At 45.0% G+C, this 22,477-nt stretch overlaps 1 protein-coding gene across 8 annotated transcripts in view; it reads right to left on the bottom strand.

The window, feature by feature from the left end:
- The window catches only part of rerea (arginine-glutamic acid dipeptide (RE) repeats a), a 125,480-nt gene that overhangs the window by 24,045 nt on the left and 78,958 nt on the right, over window positions 1-22,477 (bottom strand). For 6 of the 8 annotated variants that reach the window (XM_035644032.2, XM_035644031.2, XM_035644028.2 and 3 more), the window contains 7 exons: window positions 14,641-14,746; window positions 13,172-13,268; window positions 11,340-11,444; window positions 6,412-6,460; window positions 5,813-5,937; window positions 4,279-4,378; window positions 3,531-3,629 (listed from right to left, as the gene is read on the bottom strand). In XM_035644032.2, coding sequence (XP_035499925.2) covers window positions 3,531-3,629; window positions 4,279-4,378; window positions 5,813-5,937; window positions 6,412-6,460; window positions 11,340-11,444; window positions 13,172-13,268; window positions 14,641-14,746 — 681 coding nt within the window. Of the gene's footprint in view, window positions 1-3,530; window positions 3,630-4,278; window positions 4,379-5,812; window positions 5,938-6,411; window positions 6,461-9,162; window positions 9,723-11,339; window positions 11,445-13,171; window positions 13,269-14,640; window positions 14,747-22,477 lie in introns of those variants that run through there. The other 2 variants (XM_035644036.2, XM_035644037.2) reach the window with 1 other exon arrangement.

The raw sequence follows: 22,477 nt of genomic DNA, 5'->3' as shown, positions 1-22,477 counted from the left end.
CTGTCTCTTGACATGGTGACACACAGCACTGCTGCTGCTGCTGCTGCTCCTGCTTCTGATTGTTTAAATGGCACCTCCTGTTGGCCAATGTATTCCTAGCAGCACTTATTTACAGGGGTCAGAAATGACAGCAGACTATTTCATTATATCAAGTTTGCCCGTGGAGGGAATCCTTTGACAACTTTCACAAAGGCTGAAGGTAGAGAGTGTGCAAAGGAATCAATATCATTATAACACTTGCCTTAGTTTAGAAAGTACTGATATACAATCTGCATAAATAAATTATTTGATTCATGATTATAGCTGAGTATGTATTAATTTCTAGTTTTTTTTTAAACGATTTCTGTCCGGCTAAGAAACGATCGTATCAATAATATGAATAAAAATTGGATTTACCACTTGAAGGATTCTACAGACTATGAGACGCAATTTTATTATCGTGAGAAGCACCGGCAAGCGTTTTAAATAAAAAACATCCATCCTCACTGAATCATAAAGTATCTGCAGTGGCCTGCTGCAACCAAAGATTCAGTCACCAAACCTGTTCATTGAGCCACAAGCTGTTACAGGATTCATCTGAAGTTGTTCCCACTGTTGATAATCACATCCTGTCAGCGAGTTGTGGTTTCGTGCTTTTTAACACAGTCATTTAGAAACTATCCATTGTTGCAACATTATAGCTACTTCACAATAACTACATCGGTGGAAAAATACTTAATAGCGACAAATAAAAATGATCTATGAGCCTTTCACTTCATTTGGGATGGGAGGTCTGTGGGGGCTGTCGGCATTGATTTGGCTTCTGATTAAACACACAGTGAAGTGGTGTAATGATGCGGCCTCGCTCAGTCAAGACTTTAAAGATGGTTTCACACACAGCCATAATAACAATTCACATTTTCTCTTCTCCTGGTGTTATATTTAAACCACTTCTTAACTGCCTCAACAGTCCGCTGACTACACAAGAATCCGAGACTGTACAGAAAAGGTTTGTGGTGTGAAGTTTACACTTTAAAATGTCATAAATGTTTTTGGGGTGAAGTCTACAGCCTTCACCTTATTGATGAATGAAACCGTTTGGAGTAGTGATCACATCAAGGTGATGGATTTCCAAATGCTGAAAGTCATTCTAATAATCTCACAGTGAAAGATCGTTCGGTGGTTAACTGTCACAGATCTTTCTGGAGCAAAAACATTTGTGTCTAAGAAAAAGAAAAGAAACATTCTGCTTCGCCGCATTGACGGTTGCTGCACAGCTGTAATGAAACGGCTCACACATGATCATAGCGGCATAGAGTCTTATCTCTGTGCGTGCGTGTGTGTGTTGGGGTGGGGGTGTCAAAGGGGGGTAGGGGAGGGTGACAAGTGACCCTGCAGACAGGCTGATTTCACTGTCATTTCTGTGGCCCCCGCTGTCACTTTTATTCACATCTCTGAAAGGAAGTAGGGGCGGGTTGGGAAAAAAGAACAGGCAGGAATAATGAAGCAAGTCCTGGAGGGGACGAGATGGAAGAGGGAGAGCGGAGGCCAAGCGAGGGGTGATAAATAAATGAAGAGCAGCAGGGGCTGCTTTCTGTGAGTGTGTCAAGGTTGGTGCTACATTTACACCCATGCCTCAAGGCTGCAGGACTGAAAAGGCACAAGTGGTGATCAAATCACTGCGAGCCATGTCCTTGGCTGACCAGAGTCAAGACGCTGCCTCTCCAGGCTACAGACAGTGTGGGGGGCAGGTGGAGCACAGACGGCCGGCTGACTGCCTCCAGCCACACACACAACACTGACCATGGCCGTGTACAACTGCCAGCTCCTGTGTGAGTGAAGCCGCCATGACGCAGGCGGCTATTATTACAGAGCTGGGCAACAATTCCAATATCAATGCATATCTTCTTATAGTTTATTAATACTTTACAAAACTGTTTATTAACTTTTTGTTTCAGGTTTTTATGCAAGATAACAGTGGAGCATAGCTTCAATTCAATTAGATGATTTTAGTTGTAATTGAATTGTGTTACAAAGATAGACTGATAAATAAGTATGACCACAATGTTATCTTACTGAAAATAGATCTGTGTTGGTGTATAAGTAACACAAATAAATACCACGATAGGTTTAAGGACATTTAGAAACAATGTCTGGATGTATGCATGTATCTTGATTATAATATTTTTTAAATTTAAATCCAAAGGATCCACATCAAGACTGTTAATGTTATGTGCCAATATCAAAAGATTATAAGTCAATTTTATGCTTCTACACAACAATATTGATACCCAACTCCTAAATCTAATATTGGTCAGGCAATGTTGTGACATCATAAGTCGATTTCTTTCTTTTCTAGCCTATGTCATCAAGTTAAATACAGCTTCATCATTCCAAGATTATATGAGGATCCATCGTTACAGATGAATAACATTGAAGTGTAAAATATATATTTTAAAGATTTTTATTATTATTGTCTGAAACAAGTTATGTACAAATGCTACTGTCGAGCCTCTGCTGCGTTTCTCTGACGCGTAGTCTGTCGTAGACCTGCCGTGGAGGAGTGTGGCGATTAACTTGCTTCCCCATCGACAAGCCTGTCCCCCACTCTGATCATCTTCTCACAGAATTAGCCTGGCGCCAGCACGCATGCATATTAAAGGCAAACTCGTAACTAGTCCACAAAAGGAAGGCTGACTTAATTTGTTATGATTCACTGTGTTCCTGCCGTGGGCTCTGGCTTCATTCAAATGTGCCCATCATGTTCAATTACAAGATAAATATGCCCATTCACTTCCACTGGATCTGAGCCTCTGGATTCAAAGCTCAAGAAGAGGCTGCCAAGCTTCAGCGTCACAAAACAATATCAAAGTGGAAAAAGGATGATTCACCCGGGAGGAGGAAAAACTAAAAGCATTTTTCTGTGGTAGGGCCTTGCGTTTTTCTTAGATCTGTCGTCAGATCCGTCAGCAGTGTTATCTCTAAAGGGAGCGGGTACACAAATGTGTAGTGCAGTGTGTCGTAAGGCATCAAGGCCAAAAGCCGCATGTCTCAGTCCTTTTGACACGGTTTTATCCACCGCTTTCATTCCCCTGCTGCCCTCCCCGTTTGATAGAGGAGGACGGCTGCCATTTTCTGATTCCAGCTCTTCAACAGCTGTGGTGAAATTCACATCTAAATTCAAATGGAGGCTAACATTACCAGTCCTTTCCCTTTCCAGACTTCCATGCTAGAGATTTATTCTGCGGGTCATAAACAGGATGCAGCTGCTCTTCAGCCTTGGAGGAGCTGGAAACTGACGAGTTTTCACTGGTGTCTCGTGAGACTGGGCCAAGAGCTCTGTCCTAACTCTCTCTCAACAGCTCCCTCTAAAGACACAAACCCAGCGCTGACAGACAGCAATCGTCTATACAAGACACTGCAGCATGTCTTGAAATAATTTTGAGTTTACAGTATATACTTTAAATGATTTACGTTTTTTTTAAAGCACCAGCTGTTTGTTATTGCATTTTTAAAATAAAAAAGAAAAAAGAAAAGACTGGTTCTCTTACCACTTCATCCTCAGACCAGCACTTCTCTATGAGTTTGGGTACCGGCTTCTTCACCAGGCGCTGGAGAGCCTTGCCTGCATCGTAGCTGCTCTCATGAAGCTGTGGACAACAACAAATCACATCAGCCCACCATTCTGCTAATAAAACACTTCAAGTATATATTAAAACATCTTCACAGTAACGCTTGAGGGACATTTAGAGGACCGACTGACACATTTTATGGCCCTCGTGTAATAAAAGCTGATTTTATTTTTATATGAAAAGTCTGAGCATCAGAAGAATAACGTGCGAAGATCTGAGAACCAGCCTGGAAATAAAGTGCACAGTGACAAAGGTAAAATTGCTTTGCAGTTTCAACCGGGTAAAACACACAGCGCCGGATCTCATCCTCAGAGAATAAACAAGCATTGCTCATTGGAATTGCAAATAGCGAGGAAGGTCAAGAGACAATGACCTGCCCGCTATGTTAATTTTCCAGTTTATAGAGTCTGAATACAAATGCCCTGTTTATGATGATTCTAATCTCTTTCTTGTGCTTGATTCCTCTGCATTCATTGTCAATGTGACGGACAAATCTCTCATTACGCCAAATTTATTGTTAGTTTCGGACGGTGGGTTTACTACTGGGGGGCTACTCTGCTGGCTCAGGGGCCTTATCATTGCCCGGCACTACACACCTGCACCTTAGCTAAGCTTAGAGCAAGACTGAAAAAGGATTTGTGCAAACACTTGTTGCGTGACCACTTACAGTGTTAAGTGCGTTTAATGTAGTGTCATCTCGAGAGGCTGCTAGACACCCGTCTTCTGTTGAGCCTCCGTCACACATCCCTGCAAAGGCAGCCATGCTCCTGTGAACACAAATCAGATGAAAACATTTTTAAAAAAGAAGGCCACAGCCATGGAAACCTATGAATACATTAGGGTAGAGCTGTGCAATATGACCAAAATCTCATATTTCGATATGGTTCAACTCATCCAGATAAGGATACAAATTGTAATCACGTTCTTAATAAAAAAGTTTCTTATGGCATTACATTTCGTAACTTGGGGCAAATGTTTGCACTGACTCAAATGCAAACCCATTTCTCGATCATGTAAAATGGGGCCATGTCTTTGCGAAGGTAGTTATTAACCATCTTCATGTGTCCTGAGAGCTCTTCTCTGTAAATTATCTCTGCATCATTTGACCCAATTTCCGTTAGTTAGTGGTGTTTGTGGGGACCCGTATGCAGCATCATTTGCAAAGAACAGTTTTGTGGTCCATGTTAGACTGTTCATAACCAAAACCATGTTAATCTGACCAAATTAGCCTCTATTTTAGGTACAAGCTTCCTATTTTCCATCTGGGCTCTGTTCTTTAGTTTTGTATTATGTTCACTCTCCTCCAGGTTCGTTTGTGTTGCCTTCATCCCAAATTACCAGGCGGCATCCATGCAAAGAAAAGATGACAACAAGCAGCCATCACCTGCTGCATGGCTACTCACATACATTCTTAAATACAAAATAAAATTAGGCCGGATGTAAAAACAATGGTTCAAACAATAATCAATAGCACAGGTTTAGGGAAAGCAAGTCAAGCTTACAAACAGAAACTAGCTTGCTTGGTAATAAATGGAGCAGAGGATCAACATTAGTTAATAAATTGTCAGATATTCATTCAAGTACTTTGATGATTGATCAATGACATAAGTAAAAAAGAACCTTGAGAATTCGATGGTTTCAGATTTGTAAATGGGAGTCGACTTACATAACAGTAAAATGAATAATTTTGGGGTGTGGACTATATTTCAGACAAAACAAAACATTTGATCATCAATAACTGTTAGTTGCTGTGAGGTTTTAACATTAAGTTTTATGCATGTGCTATAATCCAAGCATACACAAATGTTACACAGCATAGGTCTGTGTAATACTGGTACGCAAGAAAACAAATATGATGGATGAAAACAGACTGCGGCGTCCGTCACAGTGACAGTGATTAATTACACTGTGCGCCCCCAACTACAACCTAGAACTGAAACCTGTTAACACATAATACTTTCACTGCGACAACATCTCAGTGGGCATAATGATATTTTCATTATTATTATTATCTCATGATGACAATCACACCTGATCAAGTGTACAGGGAATAAGCAGCATTAAAATACCAATGTTAAGGGTCCAAGAAATTAGAGACGTTTGGTTTGACTAATCATGGGTAGAAAAACAAACTGGTGGAGGCAAACGAAAACCTGAACCTTGTCTGAAAGATCTAAATTCTTAAGTTTCTCCGCTCTCACCTTGCGGCTCTGAGGTACATGAGAAGGTCACAGTCATTGACCCCTGGCATCCAGACCAGCTCCTCATTCTCGGTCACAGCCTGGCCACCGGGAGAGGGGAAGGGCTGCAGCTCTGGGAGCTTAGCCTAATTAGGTCCAGGGAGAAAGAGAGGGACATATGGTGTCACACTACAAATAGCATGTAAGCTTGAAGAAAATGTCGGCTTTCAACCAGATGTCATCAACTTCTCACTGTGGCCGAGTGTTGGCAGGAATGGGGAGATCTTTTATAGTAGCATAACTAAAATAATACATTGTTACTTAACCCATTTTACGATTAGAAACTGAATTTTAGTTCTATTGCATTTAAGATATTTATTCGTTTTGTAGAAACATTGCAGCAAAAAAACCCAAAAAAAAACCACAAACAAACTTCCAGCAGCAATTTTATTGGACAAATTGTAGTAAAGTATTAGTATTAATTAGTTCAGCTAATTGTACAGGTAAGACGGTTTGTCATACGGAGGCTTTGTGCCTTTGCCCAACATTAAAAAATTAAACTTTTTCTCAAGTTGACTCTCTCCAGTCAGCAGCTGTGTGATTCCTGTGTCGTTACTTACTTGGTGACTGGGTCCCACTCGGATTTCCCCTTGTGTGCTGTTTAGTCGCCTGAGAGGAGAGAGAGACAGAACCGATTGAAACAGAATATTTACTTGGCAGCATTTCAAAGCTAGCTGAAAGACATCTGCCTGCACTGTGCCTGTTGAATCGGTTAAACAACCGCAAAAACTATAAAGTCACAAGAGGGAGGAGAAGAAAACAAAAGAAAAGGACACAGAACTAACAATTCATGACCAGGACAAGAACACATACATTCAGATGGGGCGAGGGCTATACGTTATATAGTGGAAATCCTTATCATACAGTCACAACGTGAGCAAAGTATATAGTGTTTAATTCTGAGAAGAAAAGAAAGATTTCAGGAGAATATTCCTGGGCGACTTCTCCTGCACAGCGAGCTGAGCAGAGCACATTTGCTGATATTGCAGATACAGCAATAAAACAGAATCCCCTAAAAAGGAGGAGGAGGTGAGGAGGGAGCGGGAGGGAGCAGGCTCTGGACGTGTGAGGCGAGAGCCTCTGAAACGGCTGCTGGTACAAATGTTGGTAGCCATGGCAACTGCAATTTAATAACAGTGTTCCGAATCTCCAGCTGCAGTGGATTAAAGAAAATGACAAGATGTTCCTTTTGAAAAGCCTTTCCCTCTGTTGCCTAGGTGACCACGCCAATTTTCATACAGGCGAGCGCGGGGCGGCCCAGAATCTGTCAGCGTGATTTGCACCCAGAGACGCTCGCACTCCATCATGCAGACCTGGAGGAAACCTAAGAGACCACAGCCCTCTGGTCTCTTTACAGCCCTCCAACCACAAAGATCCACAACGGGTACATATTTGACTCAAATCCCCCTTTTTCCCCCGAACGTAGCAGACGTCCTCCTCCACCTCCTCTCAGACAGGAGAGAGTGATTAGAGGGGTGATCCGTATCGTTATGAACTATGGCTGACAGAAGCACTGGCACAGACAGTATCGGCACAGGCCAAAAGAAACTGAATTTCAGCTGCAGCGAATCACCCCGGGCTGCTCCAGAACATGTTGAAATACGTCATTTGATCATATTACATACATTCTCAGCAGATAAGACAAACTGAATGCACAGCAATAAGAATTTGGCAGAAGACGAGAACCTACGGCAATAAATCGTGCAGATTAAGACACAATGTGGAAGTTTCCTGCGTCATCAGCGTTTGAGATTTGATTTGTGATGATTTAATGACACGTCAGACCTTATTTAAGCCTTGCTTTCTTGTGCGGGTACTTGAATGAAACTGTTGAAATAGTTAATTGCTTATCAGGAAATATTTCCATTGGATTTATCAGAGATGAATAAGGCTTAATACTAAAGAAAATACATTATCTTGCTTTTTACAAACTCAGAATGCCTCATGGTCTATATTACATACATATGTACTTTTGCATCTGGAATGCAAAGTCTTTATAACAAATGGAAGCCTGAATGTAATCTCCTGAAGAAGATATACAGTATATATTGAGAGAGTTTGGTCTGTGTTTCTACACAGAGAAAGTTCTACAAATGTGTTCCTGACAACGTGCAGTTGGCCCGGTCCTCGGTGTGCTTGGCAGGAGGCTGTAAGGATGACAAATGAGAACCTGCGCACCAGAATAAGAACAGCGTGTCTGAAGACAGCCGTGTTTCATTCAGGCAAATCCTGAGAGCAGACGGTGGACGTTCAGATGCTATGCCGAGGAGGAGGAGGCAGAATACAGATGTATCGTGGCGAGAGGCCCTTCAGGACTTTCCATAAAGACTGCAGGCAGACTTGAACAGAAACAAGCCACTGAACATGCATGTGATAATGAAGTAGGCCTTTTGTTATTAATACTGTCTCAATAAGTATTATTATTTTTTTGCTTCTCGTGGACTTATCTGTAAAGAACAATACAACTTTTTGCAGAGTTTTAAACACAGGAGAAGGTCATAAATCAAGCATTACAAGATTCATCTATAATACTGTGCCAAATAATAATCTACCATGTTCCTCTAATAGGCGTCTCAAAGTAAAACGAGCCACTTTGATGCTCACAACGAGTTCAGACCTGACTCAACATTAGCAGACAATCCTGTCAAGCAATTACAGGCTTAGTTATCAAACCCAAACAACAACAACGCGTCAGTCTGGTCAAACTTTTGTGTGTGTATGCAATCAAGGATGGCCCCACCCCCTACATCAATTTCAGCCAATCGCAGAGCGAGTCCGTGGCACACTGACATAATTGCAGCGCAGCAAAACACAGGACCCCAAACTCCGTGGCGTCCAAGTAGCGCGACAAGCGGCGTGCACACAGCACGGCTGGCGGCCGGAGCTTTGTGCGGAGCCCGGTGACGCGACACACGCCATGTCGTCCCGACTGTAAACACGAGCTGCAAAATGGAGCCGTGGGCAGGCACCTCTCTCTCTCTCTCTCTGGCTCGTCTGGTCGCCTCACGGCCACGCCGGCTGCACGCTCAGCGGCGGCACACGAGCGGACACATGACAAACACTGCACGCATGTGTCGGGACAATGGTGGTCGCGGCGGTATGCGATCTGCGGTGACAGCCCGTCCGCCTGCAGACCCAATGTGCACCGGCCGCTCGACAACAACACGCCACGGTGACTGACAGCGACGCAGACGGCGCGAGGACGACACACAGTCTGTGCCAAGACAGCGGGCGGGACATAAGTGAAGACGAGCCGAACACGCGCGCGGCGATCGATAACGGCACGGGAAGGCACGCGATCGCACACCTACCTCCGGGGGCTGAACAGGTCGTCCATTTCTGTCATCGAGCCCTGAGGTCGGGCGGTGACACGGTGTGCGCGCGCGGGGCTCGTTGGATCTAACTCCCCCTCTCCCACCTATTTCTAGGTGCTTCAAAATGGAGAAGCACGCATTCGCTCCGGAGAGGTGTTCACTGAGCTTGTGCTGTGACCTCAGCCTGCACGTACAGCGTCGCCAGCGCCGCTCGCTCCTCCGTGGACACTACTGAGCATGTGCTGCGACCTCGCACCAGCAGCGCGCGCACACACACACACACACACACAGACAGACAGACACGCATGCAGGATTCGGAATTCATCTCTCCTCGAATGTCTGCGCCATAATAAACATGAGTGAAATTGCAAGGCTGCAGACACCCCGCTCTGAATACCAAGCGATCGGAGGAGGGAGGGAGCGGAGGACCGAGACTGAACAGGGGGCCCCCTGGAGGAGGGGGTTCCCAACTGGCAACCCACCGTGCCAATAACAGGGACAGCGGTCACTGCCACACGTGAGACTCTCCAAACACCAGTGGACGAGTTTAATTGAACAGCTACCAACCGACCAACATGTCTCACAAGTCCAAATCATGTGGAGGGACTCTCAAAATGACATATAGGTTGATTATACAAAACAAATGATATAAAAAAAAAAAGTTTAGAGTTTACGTAATCGAAATGTATGGAAATTGAACTACCACTGGTTTTTAGCCCAAACAAAATCACACTGTACTTTCACGACTATAATTTTGCATTGAAACAAAATATCTGCTGACGTGTCCCGTCTGTTATTCAGCTCTACAAAGTCCACTAACACACTTACTGTAAAGGCAATTTAATTTTGTTGAGGTTACAAAGATTATTTATAAAAAATGTATTTTATATATATTTTTTTAAAGAATCAAGAATGAAAACAGTGGCCTAGAATTAGTTATCGGTGAATGAGGGCCACTAAATGTGGAATACAAAATCTCATTAATATACATGGGAGAGTATACACTATCAAACTAGTATTATTATCATTCATATCAGTAGTAGTACAATAGCAATAATATTAACAATAGTTTAGAAAAAGATCAGTGAGGGAATGATGAAACAAATGTAGTAAATCCTTTCACTTCAAGGCGTTTTGACTCATCATATCAGAAAAGGAGCAGGTGTTACTAACAACATTAGGGAGGGCCGTGATCAGCATCCACAACACCAGCGTCTTGAGGCTGAAGCAGCTAAAAGAACATCATCAATTTCTATTATTCCCTGTTCATAATTCAACTGTAATTTTTTCCAACTGAGACGAGTCAAAATATCCTCCGAAGTCAAACTAACGACTTCAAATAGAACAGATGAGCTCCTTGTAGATTTTACTTTCCGGTCTTCAGTTATAAACGCAAAAAGATCGGTAATTAAAAGTTGACGTGCAATTTGACAAATATCAACAAACACTAAATACAATTACAAAGCCACGGGCGGGTTTTCCTAGGCTCATTCCCCATAATGACTTCACATTAGGACCGTTCGTTGTGCACAGAGAACATAGTCTGCATTAATGAGTAAACCGCATCATTAGACCCACCAGTGTTCCAAAACAGAAAAAAACACAACAAAAACTAAGCAGAGACCCTCATGCATGAGGAAAAATTACTTCTATATCCACCTGTGCTATAATTTATTTTAATAGCATTTTGCTACTTCTGAGTGACACTATGCAAATATTACAAAATTTTTGATGCTTGTTGGTGCCATCCAACAATATCTAGTCTCATTATGACTATTATATAATAATTGTGAGGGCACATAATCAAAACACCAACATCTTGTCTCATCATCATCACGTTTCATGTATTACATCACTATTATGTCCAGTAATAGCTAATGACTATACTTTTTACGATTGTCGGAGGATAAAAAAAGACAAACCACTCTGAAGTCATCACCTTGGGCATTAAAAACTAAGGACATTTTTCACCATTTTCGGACAAAAAAAATGTCCTGATTAATTGAGAAAATATTTGCTAGATTAATTGATATTGAAAGTAATCATAGGTTGCAGCCATATTTTAATCAAATTATGTCAGTGTTGTTCAGAGTTGACTCAGGGTTTCTTTCATGAGGGGAGGATTAGGAAATGTTCTGTATGAGTGGAACTGACAGGAAAGAAAGATTCCTCACCTGGTCTCTGGGTTATATCCGAGGATATAGAAAAAGGAGTCAATGCGGGCTTTGAACTCCCTGGCAGCAAAAATGTCGGAGAAATGGGAAATGTTACATTTCCCCCTGTGAGAGAAAAGACAGGCTTTATTAGACAAAAAACAACAACTATGTGATCGCATAGCAGGAGAAGACGTGGCCTAATTAGAAGCTCTTGCGGTGTTCATTTACTGGAGGTGACAAATACAGCAGCAGGTATCTGATTCCTGTCAGCGCCTGCTGACTTGGCTGAGAGACACCAGACGCCGGCTCCTCAACACGAACACACCATCTGAATATGTCAGTGCTGCCTTCACTGCTGCAGCTGAGGTGTAGGAGACGGACACCACAGAGATCTGGACAGGATTTCAACCTCACTGCCTCCCTCCCGCCACGATTACAACCCCCCCCCCCCCCCCCCCCCCCCCTCCCAGAGTGAGCTCAGAGGGCAGAGGCTCTGACCACATCTTGGTGCCATTTCCTGTTTTCCAGCACTCTGGTGTCTGGCTCTATCAAAATAACAGACATCTCCGACATATGGAGCTGGCCTCCCTCGCAGAGAAACAGTATCTTCCTTCCCCCTGAAAAAGATTAACGGGTGGTAAGGAAGGCCGTCTTCACAGAGCTTGCAGCATTACAGCATCCCGCTGGAATTCCCTCCCGTTTATCTAAAGCCCGGAGAGTAAGTCACATCAAAGAGTGCTCTGTGTAGGAGAAGTTGCAGTTAATTTGCCCTGAAATCAGCGGTTTCTGTAAGACATGGCTTTGACTGCCCGCCGCTGTGCTGCACACAGATGGTTTTGGTTAAATAAAAAAAGAGGGGAAGTGGGAGAGGAGGGTGTTCAGCCAGGCATGAATGAAGAGACAGAGGCAGGGACACAGGATATATGATTTCAGAGCAAGAACATAATCAAGCTGATGTGCCCTCCTCCTGACACGAGTGTAGAGTGAGTGAGTGTTGTCATTCAGACTCATGTTCTGGCAGGTGTGTGTGTGTGTGTGTGTGTGTGTCTTTTGCATGTCATAAATAGGCAACGTCCTACACATTAAAAACTATTGCTTAAGAGTCATTTCAGATATTAATGAAGATGAGGTAGACATCCCGTGTGTCTGCTGACATTTCTACTAGTGTGAGATTTTATTTACCTGTAATTTACTTGTAAAACAAAGCAATTTACAGCAATACAAATATTGCTGTGATTTCTTTTAAAGTTAGTTTACGGAGAGATGATAGAAACACTGTAATAATGTCGCACTGGTTACCCCTGTTCATAACTGTGCAGACGCATCAGGATAAAAATAGTACATGGTATTAAAGAGTTATACTTGTGTCTACTGAATCTGCATCACAGCAGCCAAGTATTCAATAATAGTAGTGTGTATTTTTAATGAAAAAGAATTATCCCCTAATAATACAATGTGCAGAGATATACCAATAATACAGGACAACAGTTATCCAAACCTATATTATGGCACATTGCGCCAAAAGAAGTGCCAGATTTTATCATGTGATCAAAAAAAGGAAAATAGCTTTAAGTTTGATTAAGAATTTTCTGGGAATGCAAAATCAACAACGACAAAATAACACGGATAAAAGCTGAGTGGTGTAGCAGGGCCACTGTACTATAAATACTACTAATGCAATTGCAGCAGCCGTCATGTTGCTCGACTGAACGCCGAGTGTAAAGAAAGCGGTGGGAGACTTAGTGTTACTTTCAAGTGCAGCTTCTATCTTTCACCAAAGCTAAGAATAAGAAGCTTCCTTCCAGTGTCTGCGTGTGCGCGCGCGTATGTGTATATGTGTACTTGTTTACCTGAGAGCAGCAGCATGATAAGTGTCCACATAGTCAGAGATGAAGAGTTCTCGACTCCTGACCACGGGGTCCGTGATAACCAGCTCCCGGCCAGAGTCTGCAGGAAAGAAAAACACGAGTGCACTGAATACATGTCTCTGTTTTACATATAATGCTAAACACCACCAAACTCATTCATCTATGACAGAGGGAGAGGAGATAAAGTAGCCTGGGTATTTGAACTCACTAATAAAATCATGAGCCCAGTTCTCCGTACACCCAGAGTAACAAGTGAGTCTGCGGAGGTCAATATTATGCCACATAATTCAATAAAGCCAATAAAGTGCAGTTCCCTGAGGAGAGGACATTATGTTCAGTTCTCCAGTGAAATGACCCTTGTGGGGTTAAGACGCATCAGCTGCACCGAGAATGAGCCAGGACTTGTCGTTGACAAATGACCCGAGTTGTTGCGTGCTGTGGCCACTGTGCTGTGGCCTTGTGACATCAATTCTAATAATCCCGCGTCCCCGCTGCGAGGACGGACTGCAAATAGCAGAGTGTCGAGTTCCACTGTAACAGTGTCTGGAGGGAAGCAGCATATGTGTTGGGTGATAACCTCAATGACACACCTGAAGTTAAGTCTTTCCACTGACAAAAGAGATACTGGAATTATTGTCGGGCAGAAATACAACATAACACCCTGCTGAGTCGTAACTGTGACTGCATGTGCAGCATGTTCTCTGGTTACAAGGCCAAGAAAAGCTCAACTATCAGCGGCACGTTAGCTAATGAGAACCGCCAGCTGGATGCATCAACAGGCGAGTGTGTGTTGTGAGACTGCGCACAGACTGACACTTTTTGTCAAACCTGAGGTTGAAGAATTCTTAAAAATAGATAAACCAGAGAGTCTATTATTTTAAACAAATAAATAAAATATTAAAATAAGAATGTATGTATTTGTATATTTAAAAACTGTTTGTAGTGAGATCACTGAGATCTTAATGTCACATCAGCCGGTACAATTATTAAATATTAAATGTGACTTTCTTCAGTTACATCAGTATTTGATATTCTGTTGCCAAGACAGTGTGTGTGTCCCTGTGGATGTGGATGTGTTAAGAGTGTGATGAGCCCATTGGCACCGATGGGTTTGAGAATGTGTGTGTGTGCTCAAGGGCCTCATGACACTGTGGGTTATTAACACTTGACAGTGCTGCTGTCTGGCCTGAAGGAGCGTTACCCAGGGAACAGTACAGAGCCCTGGGATTGGCTCAGCTGCCTGGGACATGGACACTTGTCGTTTTTGTTTAAAGTGCAACTTACTCTTATACCTTTCAACAATCTGGAGAGCAGAGACAGGTGTGTGTGTGTGGGGGGGACTGGGGGACTGAGTGTTGTGTTACAGGGCAAGCAAGTGTATTTACTTTGTGTGTGAGTTTGTGTACATGCACATATGTATATATGCACATGTTCATACGTCGCAGCCTCACCGTTCTCATTGTTGCGATCCTGCACCAGGTGCTGGTACACAGAGTCGGGCACCTCTGACTGGCGGTAGTACCATTTCACATTCATCAGCAGATGGTCCCGTTTACTCTGCAACACAGAGACACAGAGCGAGTGAGCAGGTGACAGGGGGAAAAAAAGATCTCACACAAAGATAAACAGACATCACTTTGTTTGATTACAACGTCACACACTGGCCTCTTGGCAAACTGTGATGCTGCGCAGACACAGTTTATGAGTCACACTGGCTGATGCCAAAAAGCATGCAGAGACCAGGCCAATTAAAAAGAGATTGCAGAGCATTTAGAGCCTTAATAAAACAAACAGTGTGAAGGCCGTTGCTGTAGGGAGTGTGGAGAGAGAATAACCATGTGGGGGGTGGATACATGTCCAATCTTTAGGATCTACAATCAGTTCTCTTTGCTTTATGACAATACTCTAATGAGCAATTGAATTATTTTTAAACGCAATTGATTTACTCATGCACAGGTACAATATCATTCTACCACAAGTTGGACTGTCTACCCCTCTAAGTGCCGCCACCTACTGGCCTTTTATTAAAGTGCAAGTCAGCACAGGATTGTAATTCTCTAGACGAGCAGCAAGTGGCAGCACTGAGGCGAGAACAAGGCTTCCCTAGGACCAGTCAATGAAGACACAGAGAGGGAAGGGAGAAAAAAAAAGTGGAAGGTGGGGGTGTGCTGTGGGTGGGAAGAAAATGGTAGAAACTGAGGCCAGCACTGAGGTGAGAGATGAAAAGGGCAAAATACTGTTTTCATTTCATGTTATAAAATATTTATTGTGCCTGCACAAAAGCCCAACTGACCGTCACAGTGGTTTGAAAAGAACATTAGAGAGACTGCCGGGCTGGGTGCTAGACTGCGACACGGTCCTATAGGCCCCAGCCATCTTTATTAAGGACTCTGCTGCAGTGCAATGCACAGAACCAGCCAACTGAGACACCTGCACCACCCGCAGAGTACAGGAGAGAATGGGCATATGGAAAAATTGAAGAAAGGGGAAAAGTGTACTGTAATCTAAGACAGACAGTTTAACATCTGCTCTTTCCAGTCTTTAACTGTATCTGTATCTGTGTATGTGTGTGCGCAGGGACATGAGGTCAGGGTAAAGACATTTAAAGCCTTTACAGTACATTGTTCTGTTATGTCACTGGGGAGGAGACTGAGCACACGCAGCCAAGCAAATCATCATCTGCCTAAACCCTCAAGTCCACCTCTGTTTTTGCAATTCTCTCCTTCCTCCCTCTCTCTCTCCCCCCCCTCCACCTTTCACAATCCAACCCTCCACTCCTCCACCTCTCCACCATTTTCTTTCCTTCCCTCTCTCTCCAACCTTGAGCAGGGAGGAGGAACTGGGGAGCAAGTGAGCCTGGACGTGTTTAACAGCAGCTGGCAAGCAGTCAGTCAGCTGCGTTCACTGCTCCAAATGATTGTGCGAGTATGCGCGCAACATCACACAGTCACACACACTTTGCTTGTGATTCAGCAGAGTGCCATAATGATGGGCTGAGACACAGACCCCCCCACCCCCATGCCCCTCCCGAACACGTACACATACTGTGTGTGAAGAAATGTGTGCAATGACGTCATGTCCCTCCCCCTCCCAGCAGTTAACCCACCCATCCCAACCTCTGGTCTAGTCGGTGAACACACATTGGTGCCTTCCATACTAACAGGCTGCCTGCCAGAGCAGTAGGACTAGTTATCCGGTGCTTATACATTCTTAACTCTTTGAGGAGACTGTAAATGCTGCTACCTGAACATTTCATTTTCTGATTGTAAAACCGCAGAATCAAAAGGTTTTCCAGGGAGCTGGATGCAAACAGAAGTGCGCAAGCGGGCAGGAAGATGCGCACACACGCATATGCACACGCACAGGTTTTGCACCTTATTCATGAGCTTGCATTGTTTCAAACCGACCCAACGAACCAAAGCACAGAGCGAATGTTACTTCAGCTATAATCAGTGTCCTCGTCACTACAGAGTCGCTGCCGCTCTCCAGAGCAGATTTCTGTTTAGAAGCTCACAGCGGCGTTAAGCCCTCTCAGGCAAAAGAGGGAGGGAGATGGAGAGGGAGAGACCGAGAGTGAAACATATGGACTACGTAGTGGGAGTGAGGCATAGCTTTCAATTATCACAATTCTATAAACATGCGGGGTGGAAAAATGAGTAGATAACACAAGGAGAAAATGAAGGGGGATGATAGACAGCTCGGAATTGCCACAATAACTACGAGTTGTATTGTCTGGCTTTTTCTTGCTAAGCCTGCCATAGAAAATGACAGAGAGAGAGAATATGGAACCACAAAGCAGAATTGATTAGAGACATTCCACGCTGCCTGTAGAGCCCCGCACAATGTCAGCCATCTTTGTCTGTCCTGCCAGAGGCTAAACATGGCCCTGCCCTCCCTCCTCCTGGGCCCTAAACCCTGGGAATGCTACTCACTGCAGAAAGGCCAGCAGACTTACTAACCCACAACGGAGAGAAAGAAATGAAACAAGAGAGGGGGGGGGAGAGGAGTGCAAGGAAGCAGAGCAAAGGAGATAGAGGGGGGGGGGGGAATGAGGAGAGAGAGAGAAAGCTGTTGGATTAAGGTAGGAGGAGCAAGACCTTCTCATTTCCTCTGACTTAAAATTACAACTATCCTCCTCCTGCTTGGCTGAAACCCCCGGGTTACAAGGCTGCCCCTTTATCCACAGAGGAGATATAAATCTGGGAGTCATGCTTTGGGGCTGAACACAATGGTAGCTCCCCTCCCTCCAGTGGCTCGGCCTGGACTGTGGCATTCTTGGGCACACTCATCAGGCAGGGCTTTGATTACAGAAGGGCCACAACTGTACAGGCTATGTGAAGGAAAATATGTCGAGGTTCTGGCGTATTTTTCTCTTCACGACGACTCCGACGTGCATCTGTGTTAATGAAAAGGTAAACAAATGCTTTTCTAAAAGCAGCCAGCACAAATCGGGGCATTGTGTGAATCGGTTAATTCTCCCTCTGACTAGCAAAAGGTGGCTGGCCCCTTGGATCCATAAGGGCTGTGCAATGTTCTTTGTGTGCCTGCATGTGTGCAGTCAGCTCTGGAGCTGGGGCCTCCGTGTATGGCCACACCACTACAAAGACTGGAGGGGGAGAGGGCAGACTATCCCTTCTTTTTTTTTTTACCATGAAAGGCTTTTTAGTTTAAAAAGAAACCAGCTCTTATTTGAGGGAGGAAATCTACAGAGGTATAAAACTCCCTGTTTTCAACTAAGAGAGTGTGAAGTCAACATAGTGCTTTCCAATGCGAAACCAGGGGCGAACACCGACACCTCCTCCTGTCAATCTTTTCATATTCGGGAGAGTGTGCGCAGCCGCGAGCCGCTACCTTCTCCCACATCTGTTCACAGTGGCCTTGACAATATGGTCATTACCTCGCAGCAAACGGCGAGCTGTGACAAAGCTAAGGGAACGTTGTTACAACCTGTAACCCTCGGACCTAATGCCCCACTCTCCTCCTCGCACTGTAACACTAGAGCGCCGCTTTAAACAGAACCAGACGCTCCCACTCCCACACGCCAGGCCCCCAGTGCACCTCGTTAACAGGAAACCTCTGTTTATTTTCTCTACTTTTCAAACACACTTCTTCCTCTGCTGACCCTGTGAGTGACCCCCCCCCCCCCTCTCCTCCCCTCGCTGGTGACATCAGCGGCCAGTATCTATGACTTCCTTTCGAAGGTGGAAGCCAAGGCTAAGGAAGGAAGGACAGATCCCAAACACATAGACAAAGGAGATGGTGAGAGGGAGGGGGGGGGCAGCTCAGTGTTAGCCAGGAATGTCAAGCAGTGCGGCTCGGCTAGCCGGCTGTTGAGCTAACAGCTTAGTTAGCCGACGACCCCGGGGCAGGGGCAGGCTCAGGTATGGTAGATCAGGGCTGGTGGTCGTGTGGAGGCTCAAAATGGCACGGAGGGCGGACGGTGGGAGAGTTCACCTCGCCCGCCACCAGGGGAGAGGAAGCACAGCCCAAGAACAAAAGGCTGATTGTGGCATTTGGAGGCAGAGATGGGATCTGGAAGGACTAATCTGCAGCTCCGACATGATAAGATTAGAGGAGGGAGGGAGGCAGGAAGAGCTGGCGCAGGCACACACACACACACACAAACACACACACACACACACACACACACACACACACACACACACACAATATGATGGATCTGATTGGAAGGGTTTTCCACTTGGCTTTCTCTCTTCCTCATTTTCCTCCTTTCTCTCTTATTTTCTCCTGCTCTCTCTGAGACAGAGAGATCTGCCAGCACACCAGCACTCAATAAGCACTTCCATCTGGACAACAGTGTGTGTGTGTGTGTGTGTGTGTGTGTGTGTGTGTGAACAGACACTGGCGAGGTACAAGAGATCTGCTGTGCTCACGCAATCTTCGACATCTCAGTGACTGACAAAGGAGGTTGTTAAAAAAAAAGGCCAACATGCTGTGTGAGCAAACACACATACAATTGAACACGCACACGCACACGCACACGCACGCGCACACACTCACACTCACACACAAATAACAGGCTTTCAGATGAAGCACCACTATTCTTCTCGGGGCAGGCTGGGACTTTGTGTCAGAGGTAAGAGAAGGCACCGCTAAATCAGGCTGTCAGAGCGAGGAGCAGCGGCAGCAGCAGGATTCCTCTCTGCTATGCTTCCTCTCTCCCTATGGGCCTCACAGTGAGCTCTCTGCAACTTGGTGGAACAAAGGATAACCTGCCCCGTCAAGCCTCATTGTCTTAGGCACAAATAATAACCCCCCCAAAACAATGCAGATTACAATGTTTGTGAGGAATACACCTATCATGGCCTGCTTCCATCCGCCCGGCAACAAGAAATAAAGGAGATAGTGTGGGAGGCAGAGGGGAAGGAGGAGGTGAGGTGAGCCCCAGCTGCGGTGGCGGTGCAGGCGGGACCTTTGCGCCGGGCCTACACAGGGGTGTCTCTCTCTTTGGCTTGACCTGTTTGGATATTAAATTGGCGACCTCTGCTTTGAACGCACCGGGCCCATCTGCCAGCCCAGCTCCACGTTGGATTGGATGAGCATTAGCAGTTTCAAAGTGGGCAGATTTGCGCTTGTTGCTCTTTGTGTGTGTGTGTGTGTGTGTGTGTGTGTGTGTGTGTGTGTGTGTGTGTGTGTGTGCCTTTGAACATGAAAGCCAATGTCTGCCTTAAATTTAAAAACCCCTTTCAAGGAATCAAGCAGCCGCGCATAAATCACTTTATGACAGATGTGTGTCACTGTACAATTTGTCGATGCACACGACACATCTGTGGCTGCTAACAGGTCCTCCTGTCATCCAGGGAACAGAGGGAGAGACGGTGGCAAAGACGGAGAGAAGAAAGAAGAGGGAGAGAGGAGTCACGTGGAGCTCACAGATGACACTAATTAAGAGTTGAGGGCTGAGGGGCACTACCGGTGGATCATACTGCCAACCACAGGCCCACTTTATACACTGGAGAGCCACGAGCAGCACACATGACTGCCACATCTGAGCTCTGGCTCATCCAGCACTTTGCTTCACTCCATGCTAGTGACAAACAGTAACTGCAGCGGTCTCTCCTTCACCTCGCCTGCATTTCCAATGGATCCCAGTGGCAGAAGGTAAATCAATCGCAGAAATAACAAGAGAAAAGGTTTGACGTTAACCACATTGCCCTTCATCAAGAGCAAGAGGGGGGCGGAGAGAATGGGGGACGGCTGCTCTCTCCACAAAATAGCCAGGCTTTGTCCAACTTAAATATTTGTCTTTGCCTCCAACACACTTCTGCTGCACGGCGGGGTTTTTCCTTTTTTTGAGAAATTTAAGACGAGTTAAGTGACGGTACAGACAGCAGCACTGTGAAAGGCAAAAGGAAAAAAATATATAAAGAACGAAGAAGGACTAAATATAAAGATGTGGAGAATAATGATCATTCCCTGCACAACACAGACGAGGAGCAGCGGGGATCTGACAACTTGTGTTCGGTGATTTAAGATACACACATTTCCATTCATTTTTCATACTGAGAGCGCAGTCACACATTCTTACGAACTAATTTGTTGTTGAAAAATAAATCGATGAAACTGGAGAACATTTGCGACCAGGAAGTGTCAGTGTGTGTGCTGGGCTCAACGGGGGCCTCTCCTCTGGTCCCTGAAGTCATAGTAAAATATTTCTGAGCAAAAGTCCTACGGTTGTGTTATAGCCTTCGAATTTTAATTCAATTAAGTTTTTATCCCCTGATTAATATTTTAAAAATGATTTAGCTCCAGGCTCTTTATGTTTGTATTCAACATAATACCATATTATCTCAATTCATTGTTTTGGCCGTTTAAAAAATGTGGATTCATCCATCCACCTTGAGTCAAAGAGTCAATGTCAGACCCCGCTCGCAGCACTTGCAGGGTTCAGGCCAGAATGCCGTTCCAAGTGAGACTTCAAACGCAGGCTGTGCGGGGACAGATGGAGGCGGTTAGGAGAGCTCATATCTGGGTGTTCAGATCATAATACGGACTTTATTTTCCAAGCTCTGCCTCTCAGCCAGACATACAGTTGTAGCCTGCCAGAAAACATTGTCATTTCTGCCTTCAGCCTTTCATTTAGCCGCTTCAAAAGCCCTCTCGCTTTGATACCTGGCTTCCTGTGTGTGTTCGTCTGCTTGTGTGTGTGTGTGTGTGTGTGTGTGTGTGTGTGTGTGTGTGTGTGTGTGTGTGTGTGTGTGTGTCTGTGTCTGTGTCTGTGTATAGCCCTGGATGTTCTCTTGAGTGCAGAGACTCGCCTGGTCTCAAGGCAAATACCCATGAGTCAGGATTCAGAGTTGGACACAAACACACAAAGATGGAGGAATGCTGAGGGGGGTTTTTTTGGACGACGCAGGCTTCCTTTGTGATGTGCGGAGTGTTTAAACGGTCTGGTGTTTTGTTTGGTGGACCGTTTGCCTTTGATCCACTATGTTAGCATAGCCTGGTGAGCTAATAAGACATCTTACTAAAACTGACTGGACCACTGCTGAGGAGGAAGAGAGGGGGAGTGCTCACAGAGAGGGGCGTGCAGAAAGGACATGAATATCAAGCGCTCTCTTTCTCTCTCTGTGTGTGTGTGTGTGTACTTGTCATATTGGATGTCTGCCCAACCAGCTAATCCGGACCCTGTGTTTGTGTGTGTGTATGTGCGCGTGTGTGTGTGAGAGTGGCAGCCTCCTGAGCAGGGTATGGCAGAGGAAAAGTAGTGGGCTGATTGAGCGCTGTAATGGAAGGCACGAAATGAGAAGGCTTGCTTAAGCCACACCCTAATCGATCTCCCGCCTGGGTGTAGTTCTCTCTCTCTCTCTCACACACACACACACACACACACACACACAGAGACACACACACACACACACACACACACACACACACACACACCCACACACCCACACACACCCACCCACCCACCTAGCTTTTAGGCTAAAGTGTAGAGTAATGCAGTAGTAAAAAATGTGAAAGCAAATAAGATTTGGCCATGGGTCGGATATGTGTGTGTGTGTGTGTGTGTGTGTGTGTGTGTAACATAACTCCTTAACAGCTCACATGGGAGTCAGAAAGGTGTTGTGTGTGCATGGATGTGTGCCATTTCCAAGAATGAGGGGTGATGGAGAGCTGTGTGTGTGTGTGTGTGTGTGTGAATGCTTTGGAGGTCTATGTAAGAGCAGCTGTCAGGCCGTCAGGCCATCAGAAGTGTGTGTGTGTGTGTGTGTGTGTGTGTGTGTGTGTGTGTGTGTGTGTGTGTGTGTGTGTGTGTGTGTGTGT

Source organism: Scophthalmus maximus, chromosome 3 (genome assembly GCF_022379125.1).
Source record: "Scophthalmus maximus strain ysfricsl-2021 chromosome 3, ASM2237912v1, whole genome shotgun sequence".
Classification (NCBI taxonomy): Eukaryota; Metazoa; Chordata; class Actinopteri; order Pleuronectiformes; family Scophthalmidae; genus Scophthalmus; species Scophthalmus maximus.
This window is presented reverse-complemented; position numbering and strand designations above follow the sequence as displayed.